Below are 13,033 nucleotides of genomic sequence, written 5' to 3'. Positions count from 1 at the left end.
TGTTACATTTATATATAATGATATTTCATAAAAGTATATAGTGTGATAATTAGATTTATTTTACAATAAAAAAATATTTATAATTTAATAAATGATCATATCAAATCAACATGTTAGATTCTAAATTTACTTTATAAAATTTTTGTGTAACTCAAACATTTCTCTCTCTCTATATATATGTATATATATTAGTGATATATATATCTTTATATCTTCTATATATAAAAAGTGTGTATGAAACGGAAAATTTTGTTTTAACGATTTTTCTTGTTTTTCCGTTAAAGTTAACACCGTTTGTTTTAACGGTTTAGCACATAAAATGAAGACATAAATGTTGAGAGAGATAGCATTCAATGTTGTTATATGATTTATTAATCTCAATAATTATAATACTTAATAGTTTATATAATAATAAGTAATTAAAGATTAGTTATTATATTTTTCTCTTTCTCCTTAACATATACACGTGTATTAGGTGCATAAGACGTGAATCTCTAAGTATAATATACGTATATTATACGTTTCATTAACTCAGATTATTGAGTATTCCAAATTTAAAAATCTCATATAATATATAATACAAGTGTGTTTAATCAAAGTGTTTTTTTCCCCATGGTAGTAGGGCATAGCTTCCGCTAAGTCATATTTCATACGTGGGCTTGCTATGATAGGCACGTGACAAAGGTCGTAATCCTTGAGCTAATCAAGAAAGAGTAAATTCGGCCAACAATTTCAAAATATATTTTATGATTTATATATATGATATATATAGAAAATATTATACCACAAATTTTATAAAAAGATTATGTTTTAACTTTATGTTGTCCCTGATCGACTCAACCAACAGCAAAATAAGAATTTTAATGTTGTCTCTATTGATTGTCTACAGGATGACATAAATTGATGAATTATAATACAAACATCAAACGACACATATTTTGAACTACCGTTTGTGTTAGACTTTTATTAAATTTTTTGCATATATCTTTGCTAAAATTATAGATGTTATAAATATGTATTGGATTATATGATATTTTGAACTAATTTTTTTATTTTCTCCAATATGCCTTAAATTATTAAGTGACATCAATAATTTTTATAAAATATATATTATTTTTTACAAATAATCATTTCATAAAATTAGACAAACGTGCTTTGCACGTTACTCCCACCTAATATATATATGCTAATAAAAGTTCTCATTTTTGCTTGTAAATCAGGACTTCTTAGCATTACTCGATTCACGTATAGTACGAGTTTTCCTCATGGAATGCCGAAGTCACAGATCATATATAAAGTTATTTCTTAATTGGTATCATATTATATATATAAGATCAGAAATGCTATAAACACAAAAAAAATTTATAAAAATAAACTTATAAAAATATCCATGCGCACAATTTCAATTTTACATATATAATTCAAAAGAGTAACGCTATATACATACAGTTCTGGAGTACTGTATATAGCGTCAGACAGTTGTTTTGAAAAATAGTAAGGTATGTCTATTATTAAAAAATTAATTTCTTTTTATGTAAGTATTGTATTTATTCATTTTTTTTTTAAATAATTGTACGGTACTTGTATACTTACGACTGTAACTATCGTTTCTCAATTCAAAATACTGCAAAATTATTATAGGGTATCATCATGTTGATCAGAGAAGTATTTGTCACCTTCGTCTGGTACCTGAAATGTAGTCGCCACAACTATTAATAATTAATTAAATTAGATTTTCTTAAAAGTCCTTCAAAAGCGACAAGTAATTTTGGGTTTCATGCGTACTGCTACGCGTGCCATATTCCTAGCTATATATACTAAGTTTGATTTATTGTTGATAATTAATACAGTAATATTGACTGTGACATCTTGACTAATATCGAGTGCTAGTATATATAAAAAGCGGCTATCAAACAGAAAATCTTGTTTTAACGGTTTATTGTTGTTTTCCGTTAAAGTTAACACCATTCTTCTAAATCCATTCGCCTAAAACAATAATTTATTGGCCGTTTATGCGAAGCAACTTGACCTGCAACCCCACACCGTGCATGCCATTGTCGAGCTGCTACTGGCCAGATTCAAGGAGTCGTTTCACCCATTCAACAAGAAAATCGATCGGATTGATGAAGAAGAGGGAGAAAAATGGGTTTTCGATGCAGGGGAAAAATTGCAAGCGAGCAATAATAGTAATACCATTCTGATGCAAATTACGGAGAGATCGGACGGGGTTTCGGATCATTCTAAATCATTGCAGAAGCTCCATGCGAGCTCATCGAATCGTCAAATGGTGCAATCTCCAATGAAAATGCCACCAGTGAAACCACTGAAGCATCCAAAGCTGAAGGCAAAGGATCCGAACAAGAGGGGGATGAGTCTGGAGGAGAAGCACAAGCTGGGGATCGGGTTGCAGAATACTCCACGAAGCAACATCACGGACGTAGAAACCCATAGAGGATGTCAAAAAAATAGAGCATGACCGAAACCCATAGCACACAGATTTGGAGAGAAACAGGGCACGAAAATGGAGCTAAAAACCGAGTATGGAAATGGCAAAAGAATGGCAAAATAGATGGACCTACAGTGAAAAGAAAAAAATGGAAATCAAAAGAGGAAGAAGAAGCAGCAACAACGAAACGAATGTGATTCCATCCTCCCAATTAGAAAAGCACATCGTCGTCGTGCAAGATTACTGCTTGGAATTAAATGGCTTTAGCGCTCCACAAGCTCCTAAAAAAATCACCAGTCGCAAGATTCATCTCCGCTTTGCAAAACCACAAGTGCCGAATGCCACCGCATTCCATCTCTCCCTTCTCATCGAATCCACCAATTCAAGCTTGTTTCTGACTTAACACAAAGCAGAGTACTTGACCCATTCCCAATTCTCGCTAATTTATCCCAACTTATCATATGGTTTTACTTGAACTTGATTTGCTCAACTAGGTCGATGAGAAGGGAGAGAATAAAAGAAAACAAAGGAAGAAGAAGAAGAAGATAGAGGAAGCAGCGGCGCTAGCAGGAGGATAGAAAGAAGAAACAAAGCCCTAAGGGTTGGGGAGCAAACGGCACCGTTTTGGGGGAGAAAGGGGGCTGGGCTTAAAGCACACGGGCTGGGCCCGAAAACTGAAGGAATTTGACCCAAAAACAAAGAAAAACTCACTAGAACAAAGCCCACCTAAAATTAGAAGTCCAATAAGATAAAAATGCACAATAAAAATCAAATAAAAACAGTACAACTAAATATTAATAAAATAAAATAAACAAAACCTAACAATAAAATAATTTAAACTAGAGTGTAATTTAAATACAAAAATAATTATTAATATTAAGAAAGCATAATATTTAAATTTTATAATTTAGAAATCACAAAATAATACTGTAAAAATCACATTTGATCTAACTAAGCAAACGTGCTTTGCACGTTGCTTTGACCTAGTATATATACATATATACACACACGCACAAGCCATTTTTATTTATTTATTTATTGTTATCAAGAGCACATTTTATTGTGCTTTCCCTACGTAGTCATGATCATGAGTATCTAAAACGAAAATTCATCATCTTACAGTACTATAAATCAATAATGGAGATCTAGATGAAATATGTAAGAACGTACGGGCCGGTTGATCAATTTCAATCTACGTGACGTGGTAAAAACAGAGATTGAAAGTATAATGCATGCTGCGTACGTATATATACGAGATGCATGCAAATGATCAGTCCAAAATCCAAAAATCTCATAAGATCATCAAAAGCAAGTTTGGTAATTCGATCTATTGATTAGCTCGAGAATGCTGGGCTTTCCCCTGTGGGTCATGGCAATCCCATATGAAAACACGTGTGATTACATTATTCTTACTAACTCATGTATGATTTATTATTCACCAATCATACTGTTTGTTGTCAAAGTCCAAGGATACCATTTATATATTATTCTACCTAAAAAGAGCCTTTGATATTTGTGGGTTAGTTAAGTTGGTTTACCGTTATAGTTGGGGGTCTAAATTCTTTCGAGTACTGGCCGGTGGGATCAGTGAAGCTGCCATTGGGCCGACCAACATCGAGCAATATGGATAGGAAAAATATAGTTACAAGTATAATTATGCACTAATCTGTACACCAATGTGATGTGATTGGTTAAAAAGTAAATTTTTATTGAAAACAGTGTTAATTTAAATTTTAAGTATGAATGAATCAGTATTAGTACACAGATTAATACGCGATTGTGCTTGTATATAGCAAAACTCATATGGATAATGCTATAGAAACATGTTCAAACGCGTCTTAACCAAGGAATGACACCTCCTACCCTCACACTTTCTCTGTTTCAAATAATTATTTACGTATTCATCTTTCTTTTTGTATGGATACTTTTTTGAGTCATTAACAGTACCCCGTTGTTTGTTTCCCGGGAAAAAGTGATGGTGGAAACCTGGCTGCATGGGTCCATTTTTATATATATATATATATATACATTACTGACTATATTTGGAGATCAAAACCGATTTCTTCTTCCCGACGGAACCTTCACGAAAATAAAAAGTGCTTCATAGATATTTTCAGAAGTCTTTTTTTAAAATAAAATAAAAGAATAAAGTTAAAATTTGAATAAATTATTATTTTAATATTATTTTTTTATTATTAATTTTTTAAAAATTTTAAAAAATAAATGATTTATTAAATCGTAAATTTTTTTAAAACAATTTAACTATAATTTGCTCAAAATTTAACTTCGACTGATCCACTATTAATTAATGCTCTTAGGCTGCCTACTGGACAATGGACATAATAAATTACGTACAATATGTCACCATGCGCGCACGATGAGTTCTACGTGTACCCTCGGGATTCCTGACAAGTAGCGCCACATATGCCATGTCTCACTTGAACAGATGGCACAAATTTACGGCTGCTTTGCTGGTACTTCCTTTCTTGTGTTTTTTAAGGATAATATAAGGAATACATGTCATATTAATGAATTAAAGGTAGTCCATATTGCATATATATTTAGTATATTCATTTAAGATAATGTAGATCATGGATGGAGTGTTAACGTTACCTGTTCATGTAAATTTGGATAATTTTATCTATAAAAACTTTTTAAAATTACAATAATATTACTCTTAAATTAAAATAATTTTTATTTTATAAAATATATTAATGGATCTGCACACACAGTTCTAACTTGAAGATTGTAAATAAAATTTCTCTTATAAATAATACATAGATTAAAAAAGATTTTTCCGTAAATAGTTATATCAATGAGAAGTGCTGGACTTATATTGAGATTTTATCAAAATATATAGTGTGATAATTAAATTTACTTTATAATAAAATAATATTTTATAATTTGATAAATTGCATCAAATCATGATGTTAGATTGTAAATTTCGTTATAAAATTTCTGTGTAGCTCAAACAATTCTCTATATATATTAGTGACATAATATATATATATATATATATATAATTGTTACAGATAGAGTGGCGGAGCCAGGTTGGGTTAGGGGGCCATGCCCCTACAAATTTGAAAAAAAATATATATGTTAATTATTTTATTTAATAAAATAATATTAATATATCATGTATTGCCCTCCTCTAAAAATTATTTTGACGCATCTATAAAATTTAATTTGATATAAAAATGAAATAAATAAAACACATTTCATATAAACTAAAATACATAATTTTTATTATAAATAAAAAAAATCTAACTATAATTAGTAGTATTTCTAATATATTTTTATTGTCTATATTGAAAGAGAAATAATTAAGAATTTTGATTTAGATTCAATACTTGATATTATGTTTGTTTAAAAGAATGCAAGTTACAATTTTAGACGTTGTGTATTTTTTTTGTTTAATATATTTGTATGAAAGTCTTTATATTATTTCAATGATATATTGTTTTTGACATATCAAATATTTTTTTAATATATAAGTTGTATTAAACATATTTTATTTTTATTATAAATTTTCTTATCAGATTACTATATATCATAGCAAAATTGTATAAAAATATAATAAAAAATATTTTATGTATATTGTTATAGTTTTATTTGGACACCCTTGAATAAATTCCTGGCTCTGCCACTGTACAGACATAAAGGAAACCTATAAACTAATGTGATTTTATGAAATCTATTAGATCTACTTTATAATAAAAATAACTTTACATGTAATCTGACGTATTACATCAAGACACATCAATTTGTAGGTTTATTTTTATGTAATCTTTTTGTAATTAAAACATTTTCCATATTTATATATATTGATACACAAGGTCTCGAGCCCTTATCATCATCATCATCAAGAACACATTGTTATAATTATCAAGAGCACATGGAAACCCCATATGAAAATGATTGCATTCTTCTTCTTCTTCTTCTTCTTCTTTTTAACATTCTGATTGCATTCTTCTTGCTAACTCATGTATGATTTATTATTCATTAATAATTAATCATACATGCAAGCATGAAGTTCTTGCTTCTCATGTGTAGTCATAAACTTTATGACGTTTGTTTGTATTTCGGATAGTTTCGAGATTTCGGATAGTTTTCTCTAAACTCCACCGACAATATTGTTTGCTGTCAAAGTCCAAGGATACTATTTATATATTATTCTACTTAAAACAAGCCTTTGGTATTTGTGGGTTAGTTAAGTTGGTTTACCGTTATGGTTGGAGCGAAGTGAAGCTGCCATTGGGCCGACAAAATATGGATAATGCTATAGAAACATGTTCAAACGCGTCTTAACCAAGGAATGACACCTCCTACCCTCACACTTTCTCTGTTTCAAATAATCATTTACGTATTCATCTTTCTTTTTGTATGGATACTTTTTTGAGTCACTAACAGTACCCCGTTGTTTGTTTCCCGCGAAAAAGTGATGGTTGAAACCTGGCTGCAGGGGCCCATTTATATATATATATATATATGTTAATGATTACATGTGGATCAAAACCGATTTCTTCTTCTCGACGGAATCGTCGTGAATAAAAAAAAGTCAATCATATATAGATATTTTTAAAACTCATTTCTTAAAAATTACGAGATTTAAAAGTTGAATAAAATATTATTTTTTAATATTATACTTTTAAAATTAAAATTATTTATTAAATCTGATGTAAGAGGTTTTTAAGTAATTTAAAAATTATAATTTAATCAAAATTTAATTTTGACAGAGCCACTATTAATTAATTAATTAATTAACCCCCCATCCTGCTCTCTCTTTCCAGAATAGAGTTATCTCTAACACTTTGATAGTGCCTCTTGCTTAACCTGTCACCTTTATCACTCCCTCTCATCCCCTTCTCCACCTCATATAGTCTTGTTAATCATGGAAGAACTGATCTCACAGACAGAAGCACTTTCTTGGAAAAGCTTGAATTTATCTCCTGAAAAAGATAGGATAAATGATGATCCTGATCTAGCTCTCATTGGTAGATTAGTGGCTCTCATACCCTTAAATAGAATTTCAATGCATGCAACGATCAGAGCAGCATGGTCATTCCTCAGTAGTTTCCACATTGAGGACCTGGATGCCAACATGTTCCTCTTCACATTCCACAATGTCAGAGATAAAAGCAGGATTTTGAACCAAGCTCCATGGAATTTCAAAGGACACCTCTTCATCCTCAAAAGCTGCCCTGCAAATGCTACTTGGAAAGAGATCAGCCTTGAGGCCTCACCCTTTCACGTTCAAATCCATGGTCTAACAAGATATCACATGACAGAACATGTTGCTTTCAAAATAAGAAGTGCTTTAGGTAAATTTATTTCAGTGGATATTGATCCTCTCTATGGTTTAGCTTCAAAAAAATTTATCAGGATTAAAGTGGAGATTGATATCTCCAAACCACTGAAACAAGGTCTTTGGGAACCAAGAGATTTTAATCCAGATGCATGGGTCTCTTTCAAGTACGAAAGGCTTTCTGATTTTTGTTATGCCTGTGGGAGAATAAGACACTCTCAGATTTTCTGTAAATTCCTTAATGAAACTCCAAAGCAAATGCCCTTTGAGCCTTGGTTAAGAGCGGAATCTCCGTTATTCATGACTGTACAACCGCCACACAACAGTCAGGATCAACACTTGTTTTCCTCTTTTGGCTCATCGGCTTTGTACTTGCCTTTGCCATACTCAGTTGAAGATAACACAAAAACTTCTAAAGCAAACTCTCTGTCAGGATCAAGAAAAGGCAAAGAAGTACTGGAAACTGAAAATTTTTCAGTTAGAGGTAATTCATATGTCAGAGCTATCTCGAAAAACAATCAGGACTTTGATCAAAGGAACACACAGATCTGTATTGGGAAGAAAAACCCATTGAAAAGCCCGACCAGAGTAAATAACCCTCATGAATTAATCTCCTCTCTTCCTTACTCGGAAAGTCAACTCAAAATATCAACAGAAGTTGGCAGTCTACCCACTCCCAGGCAATCGGAACAGCAAAGGAAGTGCTTCCAAGAAATCATTTTCCGTCAATATTCCTCAGCCCCTTGCGGTGGTCCTTCAGAAGCTGGATTTCTTGACACGCCAAAGTGCAAAAGCACTGTGGACTACAGTAGCAACCTTATACCGGAATTAAAGAATCCCTCACCAACCGAAAGTCCTCCTCTTCATCACTCATTAATGCAACAGCCACCTAACCTCTCCACATCAATTCATCAGGCCTCACTTCAAAATCAAGCCTTCGTACCATCATATCCATGCAATAACTTAATGCAGTTCGGTCAAGGGGATTGGATAACCGGCTGGTTGAAGGCAAGTGCAAATTTTATGAAGCAACCGAACAAGTACAATGGTGAGTTAGTCAAAGAGGGAAACCGAGTGGCAAATGAAGCATTAAAAGAACCGGGCCCACGGAAGAATAAGGGAAAGGGTATTTGCTTGGAAAGTGAACCAATAGGGACCGGCCATGAACCCCACGTAGCCAATGCTACCTATGCATTCACAGGGACAAAAGCACTATCGGGCCCTCCTCCATATGCACCGAAGCAACCTGGACAGAAAATATTGGGCCCTCCTTACAACTTGCACAATCCGGTTGGTCAAAAGCCCAAGGTACCAAACTACACTCCTTCTATTGTTTACAAGCCCGTCCAACTTAAGGCCATTTTCGACTCTCTCTCTAGCACACACTCTGTCTCCGAGAAGCCGATAGAATTAGCATTTTTGTTCAGTCCTATAGGAAAAGCCAGCCTTTCTTCTCATGAAAGTCAAGTTGTTTTAACTCCCAAAATTGAGATAGAAGCTCCACACAAGAAGTTGGCTCCCATTAGTTCCTATGATTCCCCTTTACATTTGAGATCAAAGGCCCAAAAAATATCAGAGCATGGCACACCAAAATCTTAGCTCAAAATTACAGGCATCGATGAAGAAGAGAAGAAAGCAGCTGATTCACTCCTTGCCATCAAATCAAAGTCACATGGGAAAGCAAAAAAAGGAAAGGATGAAGCAAAGAACAAACCCTACAGCAGAGTCACAAGACAGACGCTCCTACAGAAACAGTTCAAGAAAGCTGATGAGGCGGGCTCTACCATGCCTCCAGTGGATCCATGAAGACGCTAGTATGGAATTGCAGGGGTCTAGCCCGCCCCAAAGCAATTAGAAGTATAAGGGCTTTTATAAAAAAAATATAACCCCGATATAATCTTTTTGTCGGAAACCATGTCGATAAACGACAAAATCCCTACTATTGTAAATAGTCTAGGTTTCCCCCATTTTGTAACAGCCTCTGCCTCGGGGAAAAAAGGAGGCCTTTTGTTATTGTGGCGACTGGGTGTTGATATTGAACCGGTCAATGTTAATAGTAATGCTATTTCAGCTTTGGTTTACTCTGACCCTCCTAATTATCCTCGGTTAGTTTCTTTTGTTTACGCACCGGCTCAATGGAAACAAAAAGCGAGTTTCTGGAATCATCTAGATTCCATTCACAGTTCTTTCACTGGTTCTTGGCTTTGCATTGGTGACTTTAATGATTTATTAAACCAGTCCGACAAAAGTGGTGGTAGACCAGTAACATCTTCTTCTATTGAGGGTTTGCAAAATCTGATGGACTCGTGTGGTCTTATTGACATCGGTTTCTCGGGACCCTCCTTCACATGGTCAAATAACAGAACAGGGAGAGCGTTAATTAGAGAAAGAATTGATCGAGGTATAGCAAATGCTCAATGGCGATTACTATTTCCAAAAGCTACTATCCAACACATATCTTCTGCAGCCTCGAACCATAATCCCCTCTTGCTAAATACGACAAAGATAATGAAAAATCCCTCCTCTTTCAAGTTTGAAGAATTCTGGATCAGAGAGCCACTCAGCAATATTATCATCGAAGAAGCATGGAAGAAGCAATTCTATGGAAATCCATCTTTCATCCTATGCAGAAAAACCAAGGAAACAAAAATGGCACTCAAACTCTGGAACAAGAACCACTTCGGGAAAATTCAAACAAATATTCAACAACTAGAGAAGGAATTAAGCAATCTTCAGAGCAACTCTCAAAATTGTTGGAATATGCAGAAAGAGAAGGATCTTCATCTCAAAATCCAAGAACAAATGAAGCAAGAAGAAATTCTATGGAGGCAAAAATCAAGAATAAATTGGCTCACAACCACGGATCTGAATACAAAATTCTACCACTTGTCAACTACAATCCGGCGCAGAAGGAATGGAATATAATCGATAAAGCTTGGACCAGGTAACTAGACTATGGATCAGAATATTATTGAATCTACTTTCATTAATTATTTTGAATCTATTTATGCCTCTACAAATCCCTCATTTCCAGAGAATCTTGAAAACCTTTTTGTAAGTCAAATTTCAGGAGAGGAAAATGACCTCCTAGTTGCAATACCCCTCGGATGATGAGATTCTTGGAGCCTTAAAGCAAATTCCAAATAATAAGGCTCCAGGTCCAGATGGGATGACAGGGCTCTTTTACAAACATTACTGACACATTATCAAGTATGATGTGATTGCGGCAGTGCATAATTTTTTTAGAAGTGGCAGACTTCTAAAATAGATAAACCACACCCATATAGCTCTTATCCCAAAAAATGCTAGCCCTAGTACCCCACAACACTATAGACCCATAAGCCTGACCAATGTCATATACAAAGTCATCACAAAAATCTTGGCAAACCGCTTAAAAAATACCCTTCCAAGTATAATTTTCCCTTTCCAAACAGCCTTTGTTCCGGGTCGCAATATAAAGGAAAACTCCATCATAGCACACGAAATGTTTAATGTTTCACCACCTAAAAAATCACAAAGGAAAGAAGGGGAAGATGGCTTTAAAGCTGGACATGGAAAAGGCTTTTGACTACATAGAGTGGAATTTTCTGTTTGCGGTATTGAAAGTCTTGGGCTTCAGCTCAACCTGGATAAATCTCATCAAGGAATGCATAACAACGGCAACTTTCTCGATACTCATTAATGGTTCCCCGAAGGGCTTCTTTAAAGCAGAAAGAGGTTTCAGACAAGGTGACCCAATCTCACCTTTTTTTTTTTTTCATTCTCTGTACTGAGGTTCTCTCAAGACTCTTGGCAAAATCAGAGGTTACAAGGGAAATAGAAGGTATAAAAATTAGTATAGAATGCCCACCCATCTCTCACCTCCTGTTTGCTGATGATCTAATAATTTTTGGAAAATCAAAAGAAAAATCCATCAGAGCAATCAACAAAGTCTTAGAGAAATATCAGGCTTGATCTGGCCAGTGCATCAACCAGAGTAAGTCTTCAATCTTCATCACCCAAAACACAAGTCAGGCAACAAGAAGAATAATCTCGGTGAATTTACCATACAAAGAATCATCCTAAAAATTGAAGTACTTGGGAATGCAAACAACTTTCAGAAGGTCCAAACAGGAAGACTACAAAGAGTTGCTGGTAAAGATAAACAAAAGGTTAGATGGTTGGAAATCAAAAATACTCTCCCAAGCGAGTAGAACCATGCTAATCATATCAGTAGCGAGCTCCATCCCATCTTACCAAATGTCTTTTCACAAGTTCCCTAAGTCTATTTGCAAGACTCTAAATGCAAAATTTAGGGACTTCTGGTTGGGAAAAGAAAAAGATCAAAGGCAAAAACTCTACTTGAAGTCTTGGGAATTAATATGCAAATCAAAAAGAAATGGAGGCTTGGGTCTACAATAGATGGAAAACATGAACATGGCTTTAGTAGCAAAGTAGGGGTGTGCTTCGATTCCGACTTAGTCGGAATTGGAACTTCGACTTCCGATTCCGACTTTTGTCGGAATCGAAATCGAGCTCCGATTCCAGTCGGAATTCGGAATTCCGGCATCGATGCCGGAATTCCGAATTCCGACTTCTTTAGTATGATAGGTTTTATCTTATTTTAAATTTAATTATATACTAATTTATGTATTAGTTTAATGTGATTAATCAAAAAGTAAATTTTAACTTGAAATAATATTAATTTAAATTTATGATTAAATTTAATGTACTAATTTGTACTTTTGAAATTAGTACATAGCATTTCTCTTTTACCATTTATGATTAATTTACTAATTAAGGAGACTTGCATTATGGGAGATATAGTACTTATATATATATAGATATCTGTGTGTGTGTGTGTATATATAGGCGGCTCATGATCTAGCTAGCTCCCTTCGCATTTTCGGCTCATGAGTTTTGTTACATACAAATGAATTTGCATACCGATCTACGTATTAATATTATTATCTTCATATTCAAAATTTAGATTGATATAATTTTCATTAAAAGTCTGACTATATATTTCCTTTATAGCTAGCTAAGAGCTAATTATACATAATTCAGAAGATCATAAACAATGAATAATAGAAATAACAGCCGAGTTCAAAGTTTGATTAAACAGTCCATAAGAACAAACATTTTGATTCAACCAAAAAAGAAACATCATTTGCAGCATCGTAGTTGGTCATTTGAAGTACCTGAAATTAAGATAAAAAAAATTCAATCAATAAATGTAACCAAATATTGATTCAGAAAATTGAAACGGAATTAAAAGTAAAATTTAATTACCATTAATACCA

At 33.6% G+C, this 13,033-nt stretch overlaps 1 protein-coding gene across 1 annotated transcript; it reads left to right on the top strand.

The window, feature by feature from the left end:
• Positions 1–9,665: 9,665 nt before the first annotated feature.
• Positions 9,666–10,676, top strand: LOC122316328. The gene has a single exon (XM_043132858.1). It carries the CDS (start codon positions 9,666–9,668, stop codon positions 10,674–10,676), a length of 1,011 nt encoding a protein of 336 aa, XP_042988792.1.
• The last annotated feature ends 2,357 nt before the right edge of the window (positions 10,677–13,033 follow it).

The sequence above is a fragment of the Carya illinoinensis genome, chromosome 7 (genome assembly GCF_018687715.1).
Source record: "Carya illinoinensis cultivar Pawnee chromosome 7, C.illinoinensisPawnee_v1, whole genome shotgun sequence".
NCBI classification, from domain to species: domain Eukaryota; kingdom Viridiplantae; phylum Streptophyta; class Magnoliopsida; order Fagales; family Juglandaceae; genus Carya; species Carya illinoinensis.
This window is presented reverse-complemented; position numbering and strand designations above follow the sequence as displayed.

Excerpts from the sequence above, each read along its gene's own strand:
- LOC122316328 (XM_043132858.1), top strand. The coding sequence starts at position 9,666 with ATGTCGATAAACGACAAAATCCCTACTATTGTAAATAGTCTAGGTTTC.